Source organism: Hemibagrus wyckioides, linkage group LG26, assembly GCF_019097595.1.
Source record: "Hemibagrus wyckioides isolate EC202008001 linkage group LG26, SWU_Hwy_1.0, whole genome shotgun sequence".
Lineage (NCBI taxonomy): Eukaryota > Metazoa > Chordata > Actinopteri > Siluriformes > Bagridae > Hemibagrus > Hemibagrus wyckioides.
In genome coordinates this window covers 13,712,315-13,728,063 of record NC_080735.1, presented here as the reverse complement: position 1 = coordinate 13,728,063, position 15,749 = coordinate 13,712,315, and the positions used below count along the sequence as shown (strand labels likewise).

At 39.9% G+C, this 15,749-nt stretch overlaps 3 protein-coding genes across 3 annotated transcripts; 1 reads left to right on the top strand and 2 right to left on the bottom strand.

Annotated features, from left to right (window-relative positions):
* Nucleotides 1-425: 425 nt before the first annotated feature.
* On the bottom strand, nucleotides 426-3,021 carry LOC131346697 (serine/threonine-protein kinase pim-2-like). Its single transcript, XM_058380273.1, has 7 exons — nucleotides 2,997-3,021; nucleotides 1,931-2,749; nucleotides 1,707-1,801; nucleotides 1,570-1,620; nucleotides 995-1,367; nucleotides 727-903; nucleotides 426-543 (listed from the first exon to the last, which is right to left on the bottom strand). Exons 1-7 carry the CDS (start codon nucleotides 3,019-3,021, stop codon nucleotides 455-457), a joined length of 1,629 nt encoding a protein of 542 aa, XP_058236256.1. The 3' UTR covers nucleotides 426-454.
* A 2,476-nt stretch (nucleotides 3,022-5,497) lies between these two features.
* On the bottom strand, nucleotides 5,498-9,932 carry LOC131347094 (antigen peptide transporter 2-like). Its single transcript, XM_058380961.1, has 11 exons — nucleotides 8,911-9,932; nucleotides 8,714-8,828; nucleotides 8,390-8,520; nucleotides 8,017-8,222; nucleotides 7,532-7,729; nucleotides 7,184-7,312; nucleotides 6,906-7,094; nucleotides 6,598-6,771; nucleotides 6,359-6,518; nucleotides 6,004-6,140; nucleotides 5,498-5,922 (listed from the first exon to the last, which is right to left on the bottom strand). The coding sequence occupies exons 1-11, from the start codon at nucleotides 9,398-9,400 to the stop codon at nucleotides 5,722-5,724; spliced, it is 2,130 nt and encodes a 709-aa protein (XP_058236944.1). The 5' UTR covers nucleotides 9,401-9,932; the 3' UTR covers nucleotides 5,498-5,721.
* A 1,225-nt stretch (nucleotides 9,933-11,157) lies between these two features.
* psmb13a (proteasome 20S subunit beta 13a) lies at nucleotides 11,158-13,913 on the top strand. The gene is made up of 8 exons (XM_058380963.1): nucleotides 11,158-11,315; nucleotides 11,594-11,687; nucleotides 11,809-11,906; nucleotides 12,371-12,511; nucleotides 12,663-12,778; nucleotides 12,864-12,922; nucleotides 13,231-13,382; nucleotides 13,486-13,913. Exons 1-8 carry the CDS (start codon nucleotides 11,254-11,256, stop codon nucleotides 13,595-13,597), a joined length of 834 nt encoding a protein of 277 aa, XP_058236946.1. The 5' UTR covers nucleotides 11,158-11,253; the 3' UTR covers nucleotides 13,598-13,913.
* Nucleotides 13,914-15,749: the final 1,836 nt, after the last annotated feature.

Below are 15,749 nucleotides of genomic sequence, written 5' to 3'. Positions count from 1 at the left end.
CAAAAAGGTAAACTTGAAGAATTGAAGAAACTGATCAAACTCGCCGCATGGTAATATTACAAATCACACATAGTGCTTTTATAAACTATTTTTTTTAATAGCTAAGATCAGTGTCTTTGACATCCAAAAACCTGTCCTGTTTAGATCTCACTGTAGAGCCAGAGCACATCCATCTGAAAATCACCTTAGTTCAGGTTTCATCTGGACTTGTGTGTTTGGAGAAACGAGTAAAATCCATGGTAATATTACAGAGCACATAAAACCTTCAAATGTTTTCCAAAGTGCTTTAATAAAAAAATACTTTTTAAAAATACACTGCATTTGATTTGTAACTGAAATTCAATATAATAAATGTTAAATTTTATGTACAATAAGACATTTGATGTTGTCTTGCAGATCAATTTCTTTTTGTTTTTCCATTCCTCCTAGACACCAGGGGCACCCGAGTAAAGAGTCAGAACCAGCAGTGGGTGAACATCTGCTCGAGTGTTGGCCGTCTTTTCGGGTCTTTCTGAAGACACCAGCTTATCAGACTGCAGGCAGCTGTGTGAAATAATGTAACAGGTTAAAACTGAACTGTGGTACCTTTGGAAACTTATGGTCATATTTAGATTTTCTCTCAGCTAGTGACGTTTTCTTTTTCTTTTTCTATTCCATTTAATTAGCAATGGATGTTATCACAACTTTGTGTACAGGTTTGAATGTAAAACATCTGTATTTTCTCACATCTAGACAGATGAGGTGGGAAAAGCAGCTGGCCATAAACAATTTCGCCCAGACTGAGAAATGGCTTTTGTCCACACAGCATGCTGTACAGGAGGACACCCAGAGTCCAGACAGTGGCCGGTTCCGCCCTGCACTTTCTACTGCTGATCCATTCAGGTGGGTAGTAACTTGGAGTGCCTGAAGGAGAGACAGAGACAGAGTATCATCAGTAAGATCAGGAAAATGCCCCACTACCCTTCAAATCTACTCGTTTCTGAGGTGTGTGTACCACAATATTCGTTGTAGGTGGTGTCCTTATGTAGATCGCCGCAGCCAAAATCAATCAGCCACACTTTAAGGGTGTCCGGGTTGATGAGAATATTTTCCTCCTTGATATCACGGTGGAACACACCCCGGGCACGGCAGTGACGTGCAGCCTCAATGACTTGCTCCATGATGATTTTAGCCATATCCTCAGACATGCTCACACGCCTGCCGAATTCGAAGAGATCAACGCAGGGGTCCGGCCTCTCCAAGACAATGATGAAGCCTTTGGACGTCTCGAACCACTCCAGCAGCTTGATCACGAATGGGAAGTGAGGCGGCTTGCACACAAGTTCCATAAGCGCCATCTCAACAGGGAGTCTGTGTGTGGTACCGGGCTAAAAACAGAGTGCACATGGTTAGTACTGGATTGGACAAATGCATGTGAAGTCAAAATAATGATTACAATGCAAGTGTACTAAATAAGTCGTAATGACCATCCAATGACGTTCTGAAGAACAAAACTGTGATTAACGAGTTTTGTCACTTTCACCCTTCGTATCAGGAAAATCACATACAAAGTAATTTAAGATCACTTACAACTGTGATGTACTTGTCATTCACTTTCTTGCGTACAAACTTCAAGGCCACCTGCAACAGAGAAAAAAATGAATATCTCTACAAGTCTTGCACTGTGTTTAGCAGTGCCACGTAACTGCATACATGCTGAAAATCACCTTTTTCTTATCAGACCTCCGGACACCTGCAAAGACTGAACCATTTCCTCCTTTTCCTAGCAGTTTTCCCATAGAGTAGCGATCAAAAAAGGTGTCTGTTGAACAAAAGAAACAAACAAATGAGTGTCGGTCATTTTCAGAGATCCAGCTCGATGACTGCAGCTATTATGAGTCCAGAAATGTGAAAAGTCTGATCTCAAACAGGGGACGTTTCTGTCTCACACCTCTCTCTGGTTGCTTCTTCTTTTCCGCTGTCACTTCAGGCCTGGGGTCTCGAGGAACATTCCTCTGCTTCCCTTTCAAGGGACTCTCCTTGCTGACACAGGGCTCATTGGTCTTTATGTACTTCTCTCCTGCCTCTACACGGGGCTTAGTCTTGTTGGCCTTTATGTACTTCTCTCCTGCCTCTACACGGGGCTTAGTCTTGTTGGCCTTTATGTACTTCTCTCCTGCCTCTACACGGGGCTTAGTCTTGTTGGCCTTTATGTACTTCTCTCCTGCCTCTACACGGGGCTTAGTCTTGTTGGTCTTTATGTAAATTTCTCCTGCCTCTACATGGGGCTTAGTCTTGTTGGTCTTTATGCACATTTCTCCTGCCTCTACACGGGGCTTAGTCTTGTTGGTCTTTATGTACTTCTCTCCTGCCTCTACGCAGGGCTTAGTCTCATTGGTCTTTATGTACTTCTCTCCTGCCTCTACATGGGGCTTAGTCTTGTTGGTCTTTATGTACTTCTCTCCTACCTCTACACAGGGCTTAGTCTTGTTGGTCTTTATGTACTTCTCTCCTACCTCTACACAGGGCTTAGTCTTGTTGGTCTTTATGTACTTCTCTCCTACCTCTACACAGGGCTTAGTCTTGTTGGTCTTTATGTACTTCTCTCCTACCTCTAGACAGGGCTTAGTCTTGTTGGTCTTTATGTACTTCTCTCCTACCTCTATTCTCACCCTTTTAACCACCTTCTCCTCAGGTCTTACTTTAGGAACAGCCATCAGCTTTCTCTTAGCAATATTCTCCATGCCTTCTCTTTCAACAGTGTGAAAGCCTGCTTAAGAAAAAAATCTGATAAATTACTAGAGGGCTATGAAAATATTTAAATACATAAATTCAGGATGTGTATCTCCTGATATTTCTCACTACAGCTATTATATAAACTTTCTTAAACGTACTACGCTCTCGGAGGTTGATGAGGACATGTCCCCTGTCCCCAGTCCCCAGCGTGAATATTTACATTAATATCTCATTTTTTCCCCCACTCTACAACAGTGTCAGTAAAAAGTGAATTAACTTACCGTATTTCCGATAATAGCCAGCCATAGCTTCCAGTTTTTGTAAAAGTTATCTTCGTGAAAAAGTTGATAAAGTGAGCGTTTTCCACAGTGTGTGTTCTTCTCTCTGGGGCTAATGAGGATTTAGATGTAGTACAGCGCTGCTTGTATGTAAGCGTGACGTCATGCTTTACTCGCAGAACACGAACAGAACACCGTTTTTTTCTTTTTAGTTAGCATTAGCATTTAGCATTAATGTGTATATACATTATATATGAATACTTCTTCAGCAATTTGAGCAACTGTAGCTCGTCTGTTGGATCGGATCACACGGGCCAGCCTTCACTCCCCACGTGCATCAGTGATCCTTGGCCGCCCAATGACCCTGTCACTGGTTCACTACTGTTGGACCACTTTTGATAGACACTGACCACTGCAGACCGGGAACACCCCACAAGAGCTGCAGTTTTGGAGATGTTCTGATCCAGTGGTCTAGACATCACAATTTGGCCCTTCATCAAACTCGCTCAAATCTTTACTCTTGTCCATTTTTTCTGCTTCTAACACATCAACTTTGAGGACAAAATGTTCACTTGCTGCCTAATATATCCCCCCCACTAACAGGTGCCATGATGAGGAGATCATCAGTGTTACTCACTTCACCTCTCAGTGCTCATAATGTTATACCTGATCAGTGTATAGATGTGGTTTATGGAAAGCCATGGAATCCAGGGTAATGGGGAAATGTCTGCATTGGAGAAGCCCTAAAGACACTTACATCCCGGACTGTTGTGTGCCCAGAGTGATTTCTTAAGCTGCAATATCATGGCATTTCCTAGGCCCACTACTTGTGCAAAATGGGTGCAATACTGCCGAAAAAACACTGAACATTTCTGGAGGAACATATGCACTAAGGGGTTCAAATATTGTACCCTGAAGCCTGGTGCCATGTATCAGGATGATGATGCACTAATAAACACAGCAAGACTGGTGATGAGTGGGTCAACAAACATGAAAGTAAAGTTGGACATCTTCTACGTCCTGCACAGTCACCAGATCTTTGTTACTGAGCCACTTTGGAGGAGCCAGCTGGAGTCAGGAAACGTTTTCCTCCACCAGCATCACATAGCCACTGTTTTGCAAGTATATATGAATATACCCTAAAACAGCTGTTTGAATTCTTGATTGCACTTCACTGTCCATGTCTGATTTCCTATAGTACATGAGCTCAGATGAAACCTTTACTAACCTGATTTTCATTTTTCATGTGCTGGAATTCTTTTTTAGATATCGTTTCTGAAAAACTTGTGTGATTTGGATTTGCAGTTCAGGTGTACATTTACATTTTAGTATAAATATAAGAGTGATCTAAAAATGATCAGGTGCAATAATCATGTGATGCAGTGATGCTGCACAAATGAAAACACAAATAAACATTTTAGTAGATTTCATTATAATATAAAACAAAACATACATAATAGAGTGAAAAAATGTAAGCTCTTGCAAATATAATATTTCTTATTTTGATGGAAAATTTCAGTGAATAAAGAAGGAAAATGTTTGAAGGCATTAGAACAGGTTTCTTGTCTTGTGCTAGATATGAATGTGGGGAAGCTGGGAGTCATGAGTACTGATTGTTTGGGGAAAGAAACTCCTTCTAAGCCTCTTAGACCTAGACATGTTGGTTATGTAGAGGGTAAAGATGCTGTCTTGACTTTGTATTGTAGCAGAAGTGTGCAGAGTCAATGACATGTCCTCACTGATGTCTACACCAAGCTACCTGAAGCTGCTCTCTCTCTCCTTTGAGCTCCTGATGATTGTAAGACTCCAGTGGTTCCTTCTGAGCATTTTATAAAGAGTGCCAATAATTCTGGGGTCACTGTATTGCCTGTATGTGCTGTTGAAACAGATTACAAGATTTTGACCAGCAGAGGGCAGCAAATGGTCATTTTGTGTGTTAAATAACTCAAAGTACAAGTCCACACACACACACACACACCCTATTGGTTGTATAATTATACAAAAAAGTGTTTCTCTATAAGAGAGTGCTCCATGTAAAGAAACTAAGAGGATTGTAAGGAAAAAGTAGAAACACTAGCAAATGTGAGGTTTATTCATTATGTAACTGATAGAGACTTGTGTTCATTTTGTACAGCAGAATTAAATCACATTTTAATTTAATCATTCCTAAAAATAAGAATTTATTAAAGACATAATTTAAGAGAGAAAAGAGATTGTCCAGCTAAGGTGCAGCTATAAGAGTCACTTTTATGACAGATATGCAGCTTTTACAAATGAACATGCAACATGAACATACCTTGACAACAGAGACAGAAATATGTTTGCAGAGTTAGTTCTAGTAATGGATATATTCTTCAGCCTGGGTTCATGCCAGAATAAGATAAAATTCCATAACACACCATAATGTGATGAGTACAAATGTGAATGTTGTCACCAGTCACATAAATAAACTGTTCAGTTTCTAACAAACAAAAAAAGCTACAAATGATCCCACATTCCTAAAATGAAGTCAGAAATACTTTATTTTTCATCATTATTTACAGTTCACATACAAATACAAGTTTTGTATCGTTTATTGACCAACTAAGGTGATAGAATAGCTCCAAAAACATCTAAAACAATGCAGAATACCAGAAACATCTATTGCAGTTTATGATTATAGTTGTACTGTATACTGCTGAAGTGTCCATGCCTCCCGTTGTTAAAATTAGACTCGCAGTGTTTCACATTAACTGTTATTTTCAGTAAAGAGTTTCTCTTTCAGTTTGTAGTAATGGCCCTTCTTCTCCATGAGTTCCTGGTGGCTGCCTTGCTCCAAAATCATCCCCTGGTCAATCACAATAATCTGGTCCGCCTTCTCAATGGTCTTCAGTCTGTGTGCAATCACCAGTAAGGTCTGGTTGGGGCAGTTGGCCAGGGCTTGTTGGATCTGAGTGGGCATTTAAAGCTTGTTGTTAGAGTGATTCTAGATCCATTCTGTATTTATGTGTGTATGTGTGTGCATGTGTACCATTTGTTCACTCTTAGGATCAAGAAAGCTTGTGATCTCATCCAGTAATATAACCTGCGGCTGTCTGATTAGAGCTCGGGCAATCGCAATGCGCTGCTTCTGACTGCTACCAAGAAGACTTCCTCGTTCTCCAACATCTCAGAAACAAGGTGACATACAGCAACTGAGTTCATGTGATCGTGACTACAATTAAACATGACATGTCATAATCGTGAAGTTATAAGCTTATTTTAAGACATCCTGACATCAGTAAAGACAAAGATGATAGTACATATACAAGTTATGTAACACATCTGCTATCTGGTGTACTGTTTATACAAACTGTAAATTCAAAGTCTGTTCAAGTGAATCATACCTGTGTCATAACCTTTCTGTAACTGACAGATGAATTCATGTGCATTGGCTTTGCGTGCTGCCTCCTCGATCCTCTCGAGTGAACAATCTGGCAATCCGTAAGTGATATTGTCCCGTATGGTACCGGAGAACAGAACAGGCTCCTGACCCACTGCAACAATCTGCATAAGATGATAATTATCAATGCTATCTCTGTGACCTATGCAAACTTTGGATCTTATAATAGATGTCTGGCATTACCTTGCTGTGCAGGTATTTGTCCTGGTAGTTCTGCAGAGGCTGTCCATCTAGCAGGATCTGTCCATGCTGTGGCTGGTAAAACTTCTGCAGCAGACTGACACAAGTGCTTTTCCCACCACCGGAAATCCCCACCAGGGCAATCATTTTACCGGGCTTCAGCTCCAGACTAAAGTCCTGAAACAAACACAGAGCCACCATACAATGTGCTTAATGCATTGCTCCTTGTACTTGTCAGGTTTGTGAAGAAAATGTGTCAGAACTGCCAGAAATATTGATTTTAAATGTTATGGTCATGTTGTAATAAGCACCTTCAGCACAGTGCGGTCAGGACGTGTTGGATATGTGAAGGTGACGTTATGGAAGCTGATGTGTCCCTTCAGTTCCTCTGGCTTTAGGGTCCCATCTGTGCTCACTTCAGGTATTCGGTCCAGGTACTCAAAGACCTTCCCGGAGGCACTCACAGAGTTCAGCATATCTCCAAATATGTAAATCAAAGTCTGAAAGAGATAATGCAGGTTATATACTAAGGTTTTATGTTCAGACTCCAGTATTTTTTTAACCTCTTTTATTTACACTGTGCACATACCCTAATGTTGTCTGCGAGATCTGTATGGTAGAGGATGAATGCGACCAGATTTCCTGTGGTCATCTGTCCATATGTTACAAACAGGTGACCGTAGTATAACATAGCCACCTTCACTCCCAACTCTGTGAGCTGCAAACAACACACAGAAACACATAAATATATACAGCAGAAATACATTTTCACATATTAATATGTTTAGTGAGAGAGAAGAGAGGATGATGCTACAAAAAACTGTCATATTCCTTTATAAAAATGCTCTTTAACCTTTGCTATCTAATCTAAGGTATCATGAAAACTATGCATGTAGCGTGGGTTATAAAATAATACAAATTTAGACTGTATACTCACCCTCCTCACCAGCAAGTACAATGCTCTGACTGTGTCCCGCTGAGTCTTTATATTATGCGTGTCCATCAGCCTCTTATCATATCGACTCTTCTCACTCTGCTTTGCGTTAAAGCTCTTTATGGTCCTGATGCCGGACACAGCCTCTCCTGCAGCATCATTTGCTCTTGCTATGGAGTCCTGCACCTCCTTTGAAAGTCTCTATAGGAAGCACAAGGAGGGAAAATGCAGCTGAAATCAGGTACATCTTATAGCTTTAACATTATTCACAATTTAATTGCTACTAAAATTTTCTGATTATATTTTAAATAACTAAGCGGTCTATAAACTCCCTGGAAAAAGTATAAGCTTGCTTGGCAAGAAGTCTGTAATATATAGTACCAGCAGTAACAACCAGGTGGAGCACTAATGTAGAGCTTCATTCTGCTGGGAAACTGGTTCACATGCCTTATGTCTATGTGTCCATTTACAGATTATTTGGTCAGGACCTGGTAGTGTGTGTCGTAGATGTTCTGTAGTAGTCCAGTCAAAGGCGTCTCCATCAGAGTCAGAACAGTGAGCTTCCAGGAGAGACTAAACATCAGGTACAACATCCCCATGGTCTTAATCAGAGTTCGCAGAAGGACGTTCACATTAAGGGCTACAGCTTGGGCCATGAGATTAGTGTCTGTGGACAGTCTGCTTGTGATGTCACCTGGTGAACAAATTTAGATTAAAAAAATCAATGTGATATTCCAAAGACATTCAGGGAAGCATGGATACCAACTGTTATATTCTAATTATGGCCATTTCACATAAGTGAATAACAAAATAATTGTGGGTTAGCATGCTAAACCATGATGGCAATTCATAAACGTCTACCTGTTTTTGTAGTCTCAAAGAAGCCAATTTCCTGCTTAAGTAAGCAGCTGAAGAGTTGACGCTTCACTCTACAAATAAATCTGCCGATTACACACGTGAACAAGCCTCCTCGACAACCTGCGCTGAAAGAACTGAGGATGGAGAGAAAACATTTAAGTCTATTAATAGAATAATATTCACCCAAGTAACATACTAGTCTTTCATTGGAATACAGTTGGATACAGTTAGGAAAAATTGGCTGTGGTGATGAATATTAATTCTAGGACTAGTGTTGGTCATTCTAAAAGCTGATACATGAGAATCCACGTCATGTCATTTACTGACCTTCCAAAAGAGAAAAACGTCATTAATATTATTGTGGAGAGAAATTCATCCCAGCTGTACTTAGTCTGCAGAATATCGATCAACTTTCCTGTGTAGAGTGGAATAAACATCTCACCTGAAACCACAAGAACATCTCACCTGAGCATGGATGGACACTTCATTCAAACAATTTTAATTCGAACATGATTATTACTTACAAAGGACAGCTAAGGCTAGAAACAGAGATGCCCCGGTCAGAAACAGGTAGTCAGGTTTGTACAACCTGATCACTCTCATGAAGAGCACTCGAGCTTTCTGCTTCTTCTCTTTGCTGTTGTTTTCCTCGTTAGACTCTGGTATGAGTGTCTCCCAAAACAGACATCCCAAAGCAGCAGCCACACTGCCAACCAGCCACATAGCAAACTTCTCCATCGGCCAGTTCCCAAACAGAGTTAAGCGACCTGTTTCATACACAGGAGTGATAAAACAGTGGGCCATCACCCATCGCTTTATCAGCCGTCCTCTCACATCCCTCCAGCAGAACAGTGAGAAGAGCAACGAGCATCGCAGCACAGCCTCAGTCCACTGCCTCACCAGGTCAACTCCACCGTCCACTTTACCTCTCAGGTGTGTGCCTACCAGGTCCAGCACATAGACGATGGCCAAATCCGTGAACACAGCAAGAACAACCACTAAAAGTTTCGACATATTGTAGCCTGTATATGAGCCGCGTTAGTGTCAATATTACACAGCGGCTTTTTTTTAATGTCGCATCAGATACTGATCGCTCGATCTAGCATGTATTTCGGCAGATAGATCAGTCCTGCTGCTAGAAAGGTTTTCCCCAATCTTCCCCTGCACCGACAGGACTAATGCCTAGTGCGACTACTTTCAATTTCATTTTCCTTACAGGGGATTTCCATAGTACGATGCTAATTATTATCTACTCACCACGACGGTATACAAGACCTGAAACTGACCCTAACGTTTTGAGTGCCTTTTTTCTTTTATTATTATTAGTATTCTCCTATGTATGGCTTTTATTTTTGTGCGAGCTCTAACACCATATAAAGAATAGAATTTTTTCAGGTTTCGCCATGGGGAGGCGATCAACTTTACTGCCTTCACTTCAAACCCTGATCCAAACCTGTGTGTCTCAGATCTGCCTAGCAACTGATGAGTCAACTTAAAGACACACAAAGAAATTGGACAGCTCTTGTACATGTTCCCTTTCTTTTCACTATCTATCTATCTATCTATCTATCTATCTATCTATCTAATGCAGCCACCAGAGTTCTTACCGGATCAAGAAACTCTAACCCCAATATTATCATCCCTGTACCGGCTACATGTTAAGTTTAGAATTGATTACAAACTATTACTACTTACGTAGAAGGTTCTAAATGGTTTAGCTCCCACGTATCTAACCAGTCTTCTATCACGATACAAACCGTCACGCTCCTTGAGATCACAGAACTCCAGACTTCTGTCTTCCTGATAGTGTTCGGGGCTCAGACACAGTCTCCCAGTTTAGAGCATAGATTAAAGACTTGATAATATTTGGACCAGCAGCTAAGCTAATTCCTTTCCACTTGTTTCCCTTTTTCTACCCATCCCGAGGCATCCAGAGATTGTGCCAGCTCCAGTAGACCTTCAGTGAGAAGAGGCCAACCCTGTGAGGATCCTAAGGCATGCAGAGATGGACCAGCTTCCGTTGGATTCTGCTTCGTGAAGACTTTGGGTATTCAAAGCGAAGATGCCAACCCTATGTAGACTTTAACTACGACAACAACCTCCTAATTAATACACACAACAACATTTTACATATACTGTATCTACATCACACTGTATTGACTGTATATAACTGTAGAAAGGACATTCATAATCACACTCTCCGGTGTTTATAATCATTTATAATCACACTCTTTCCGGTGTCATTCAAATGAGGATGAGGTTACCTTTTGAGTCTCTTTCCTCTCAAGGTTTCTTCCTCATAGCATCTAAGGGACTTTTTCCTTGCCACAGTAATATTAATCTAGGATTAATCTAGGATTTTTGTACTGTTTTGTACTATACTTATGTTCTGTAAAGCTGCTTTGAGACAATGCCCGTCACTATACAAATAAAATTGAATATCTATCTATCTATCTATCTATCTATCTATCTATCTATCTATCTATCTATCTATCTATCTATCTATCTATCTATCTATCTATCTATCTATCTATCTATCTATCCCAGTTTTTCCATTACTTTTTTTTGCAGTAGTGTATTTTAATAATTAATAATCTACTATTTAGTACATTTCATCATAATCACATTACATGAACGTGTTTACACAAACTTTATACATGCTAGTAGACTTGTCCCTCCTTTTTAATCTCAAACCCCCATTTCTAACCTCCATGCATCAGTTCTACAATACTCGACAAAAGTCTATAAAAAAAGGACCTGGCAACCCAACACAAATGGTTACAGCGCCATCTCTGGCCAAAGACATGTGACTGCATCGAAAGCCAGCCTCCGTATGAACACATTAAGCTGCAAAGTTTCCTGTGGACATGGCACAGTTTCACGTATTTGAAGCACCTGTATCAGGTTTTAATTTCGAGAACTCGACAAGGTATGGTGAAACTCTACTCTTTGCCCCTTTTTTTGGCTATGATTGTGTGAAAACGTGATCAAATTCTTCAACCGCATCAACGTTTATCAAAAACGAAAGTAAAGCCTTGCCGTTCCGTGATTCAGTATAAAACATCATGTTTTAAAAGGAAATAAGTTAGAACTACACTTTGAGACTAGGATCGGATTTGGTGAAATGATGAAAAGCTTATCTGTGAAGAAATGTAAAAAGGTTCATTAAATGTGGGCTTTGTTCTTATGTATTTCCTTGTTATCCAGAAATGTTTTATTGGAGAATGCTCTAGGTGAGGGGAAAAGCAAGACGCCCAAACCTGTAAAGACTGGCACAACGATCGCAGGTGTGGTGTTCAAGGTAAACAGAATAAAGCCTTCCAACTAGGATGACAACTTAATGATCTAGTATACATCAAAAATTATATTGTTACAAACATTATCTGACAACGAACCTTGTGTGTGTGTGTGTGTGTGTGTAGGATGGTGTGGTCCTGGGGGCTGACACAAGGGCCACGTCCAGCAAAGTAGTTGCAGACAAAATGTGTGCCAAAATTCACTACATTGCTCCAAACATATAGTAAGTGGACAGTTAAAATTCATTAATTAATACCATCATTCATTTTTCCCTGGTTGGAAGGATGTAATCCTATCTGGAGCTCAGTCCATCACAGAGCCATCAAATCTTGTGGGCAATTTGGCATAGCCAATCCATCTATTGTACTAAAGTGATTATTGGCATGTTTTCACCAAGTATGAGGAAACCAGAGGACCACTAGAAGTCCTATGTGACATGTGAAAGAACCAGTATGAAACACCATACAGACAGTAACCTGAGCTCCAGGTCCAGAATCAAAGTCCCTGGAGTAGTGTGGCATCAACACTACCCACTGTGTCAACCACTATAGAAAACACACTCTTAATACAATACAAAATAAAATGTCTTAATTCATTAGCCATTATACGATTATGGTAAGATAAAAATGGCATAGAAAGACTGAATGTAATATAAAGGTGTATTCATAGTGTTCTTATGTGTTTTAGTTGTTGTGGAGCGGGGACTGCAGCAGATACGTTTAAAACTACAGAACTGCTGTCTTCCAACCTCGCCATTTTTTCCTTTAATAGCGAGAGGAACCCCAGAGTCACCATGGCGGCTCACATCCTACAGGATATGCTCTTCAGGTGGGAATGTGTATGTGCTTGTGTTAGTGATGAGATTTTTGTCTAACTGTTTTTTCTTTCAGAGAGCTTTAGCACGTCTCCTAAATCTGTACTCAAGTAGAAGTTTTCTTGCTGTCCTGTCATGGTTTATCATCTGGTTGTTCTTTTCCAGATATCGAGGTATGATTGGGGCACATTTAATTCTAGGAGGGGTCGACTTCACGGGGAACCATCTCTACAAAGTAGGGCCCTATGGGAGCATGCAAAAGCTTCCATATCTTGCCATGGGTGAGGCTCTTGACAAGCATCATACAGAAATGTATGTACATTGTATTGCTCCTGTGTTAAATATACCTATGTTTTTTTTTCTCAGGATCTGGTGATTTAGCTGCTATGGCTATCCTGGAGGACAGATTTAAAGCCAATTTGGAGGTAGGTGTTTATTTAACAGTATGTGAATTGATAGACCTGTTAGACAGCTAAAATAATAATACATTTGTCAAACCAGCAGATAATTGTCCAATTACATTTGTGCCCTTGCAAAGTGGGGACCATATATAATGAGCTGCAGTTATACCATTCATTCAATTTGGATGTAAATACCATTAAATTAAAGCTGCACTAATATCTGTTATTTAATTTCAACTTCAATATGCTGCAGCTAAAATAACATATAACAAACAACTTTGTCAACTGTAAAATATTTACGGATCTGACTGTATGTTATTTGCATTTTTTAGCTAGATGAGGCTAAGGCATTGGTGCGTGATGCAATCCATTCGGGCATCATGAGTGATCTTGGTTCAGGTCACAACATAGACATGTGTGTGATCACCAAACAGGGAGTTGATTACATCAGACCTTATCAGGAGTCTCAATTCAGCGACACAAGGTGAGAAGAATACACAGAATTTTTACACAGAAATTTCTCTTGAGCGATGGATTTAAGTAAAACAAGTCTCTGTCTGCATGTGTGTGATTCTCTTTCCTCTTAGAATGGAGAAGTATAAGTATAAACAAGGAACAACCCCAATTTTAACAGAGAATGTGGTTCGTCTGGAGCTGGAGATACTGCATGAGAAAGTTCAGACTATGGACACAGCCTGAGCTAAGGAACCACAATCACTCATGTTGTGTGTAATTCAGCAACACCATTTTTACCATCAACAGTAATGTTTGTTAATGGTTATTGATGTTATATTGTAATAAATATCTGATGTCCTACAATCCTTTTTGTGTTATTTTTTACAGCTGACAGCAAAATGATAATCCATACTTTTGTCCAAGGACAAATAGTTAACTTTTTAGTGAACTGTACTGAAGTTTGATAAATGATGAATTGAGAATTGTTCAAATGAATGTAATACAAATGAATTAAAATGTTATGAACGCTACACTCAAAGCCAGTGTAGCCTGTCGTTTACTACGCTTCTCCGTTCTTCATATCTTTTTTCATGTTAAAGCTAGGAATAAGGTGAATAGTAGCAAAACCAACCTTGTTCTTTCATAATCAAATATTGTATAGATTATATCCAGCAATCAACAGCCATGACTGAATACATACATTATTTACAGTGAAAGCATTTTGCTAAGAAAATGTATGACAATCTTTAACATTCCCATGTTACAAGAATTCTTTTGCAATGTTTTATGGTTTTCTACAGTGGTCTTAAGCTACCTCCTAATAGTGGCAACTGTGCTTCATCTCTACCTAACCTGTGTGATGCAGCAGTACCTTACTCTCTGCTCAAACAAATCAGGTTCCTAAGTTTTAGCTTTAATGCTAACACTATCATTGTCTGCAATTTGCCATCTCATAGTTTGCTAAAATTCAAGTCATGTTTTGGGTGTAACTCAGTGTACTGCATTGCAATGGCATATGACTGCATTGCATTCTACATCTTTGAGTCCAGTGTTTGCTCTCTCCACTACGTCTGTCACAGATTTCTCATTAATATGACATTGAACATGAACATGAAAATAAAGAGTGAGAAAAGAAGCTCTTGCTCTTTAGTTTTGGAGCTAACAGTAAGAACTTACACTGAACAGGCATAACATTATGACCACATGCCTAATATTGTGTTGGTCCCCCTTTTGCTGCCAAAACAGCCCTGACTCCATCATGCACTGTGTATTCTGACACCTTTCTATCAGAACCATCATTAACTTCTTCAGCAATTTGAGCAACAGTAGCTCGTCTGTTGGATCGGATCACACGGGCCAGCCTTCGCTCCCCAGGTGCATCAGTGGGTCTTGGTCACCCATGACCCTGTCACCGGTTCACCACTGTTCCTTCCTTGGACCACTTTTAATAGATACTGACCACTGCAGACCGGGAACACCCCACAAGAGTTGCAATTTTGGAGATGCTCTGATCCAGTGGTCTAGACATCACAATTTGGCCCTTCATCAAACTCGCTCAAATCCTTACGCCTGTCCATTTTTCCTGCTTCTAACACAACAACTTTGAGGACAAAATGTTCACTTGCTGCCTAATATATCCCACCCACTAACAGGTGCCATGATGAGGAGATCATCAGTGTTATTCACTTCACCTCTCACTGCTCATAATGTTATGCCTGATCGGCGTACATAAGTTTTTTATATATCAGTATTTTCTCCCTTGAAATAAGACCTATTTGTATTAGTTGTACTCTACTATAAAGTTTTGGGAAGGTGGTAGCTCAGCAATTAAGGTCACTGTTCAGAAGATTGGGGTTCAGGCCTAAGGCAAATTTTTTTCTCCTATGGTACACCACTGTAACTGCACTAGCAATAACAGTGTCCCTCGGACATGTTAGCATGACACAACCTCTAACTTCTCACGGTAAGGAAGAAAATACAACACCAACCAAATTAGTACCAGAGACTCTAAAGCATGTAATAAACATTTCTATACAAAAATATTTTTTTTTATATTTAAGGGTGGAGTTTTCCTTTAAGCCCTGCTTATGTGCCTTCTGTGTACTAGCCTCTATTACCACTGCCTTTTGAACAAAATAAGTTAGGAAGAATAGATTATAGACAAATTAATGCAAGTATATAAGAACAAGCTTAGTTGTCAATTTTTTGACAGTTTTTTATGAACTGTCAAAAAACTGAGAATTTTTCTCAGTTTTTTATGAACTAAATTTCTGAGACATAAAAATGGCGACAGTAGCTGTGCACCTTTTAGCAGCACACTGGATTATACAGCAAGAAGCGTTGAAGTTAAAGGAGTCACAGCGCCACAAGCAGGCAGGAAGTCTTCCTAATCTCT

Excerpts from the sequence above, each read along its gene's own strand:
- LOC131346697 (XM_058380273.1), bottom strand. The coding sequence starts at position 3,021 with ATGGCTGGCTATTATCGGAAATACG. Across the intron at positions 904-994 it reads CACCTACAACGAATATTGTG|GCACTCCAAGTTACTACCCA; the intron begins GTACACACACCT and ends TCTCTCCTTCAG. Across the intron at positions 544-726 it reads CCCACCTCATCTGTCTAGAT|CTGCCTGCAGTCTGATAAGC; the intron begins GTGAGAAAATAC and ends TATTTCACACAG.
- LOC131347094 (XM_058380961.1), bottom strand. The coding sequence starts at position 9,400 with ATGTCGAAACTTTTAGTGGTTGTTCTTGCTGTGTTCACGGATTTGGCC. Across the intron at positions 6,772-6,905 it reads CTGACCGCACTGTGCTGAAG|GACTTTAGTCTGGAGCTGAA; the intron begins GTGCTTATTACA and ends TGTTTGTTTCAG. Across the intron at positions 5,923-6,003 it reads ATCCTAAGAGTGAACAAATG|ATCCAACAAGCCCTGGCCAA; the intron begins GTACACATGCAC and ends ATGCCCACTCAG.
- psmb13a (XM_058380963.1), top strand. The coding sequence starts at position 11,254 with ATGGCACAGTTTCACGTATTTGAAGCACCTGTATCAGGTTTTAATTTC. Across the intron at positions 11,316-11,593 it reads AATTTCGAGAACTCGACAAG|AAATGTTTTATTGGAGAATG; the intron begins GTATGGTGAAAC and ends CTTGTTATCCAG. Across the intron at positions 11,907-12,370 it reads TACATTGCTCCAAACATATA|TTGTTGTGGAGCGGGGACTG; the intron begins GTAAGTGGACAG and ends TATGTGTTTTAG.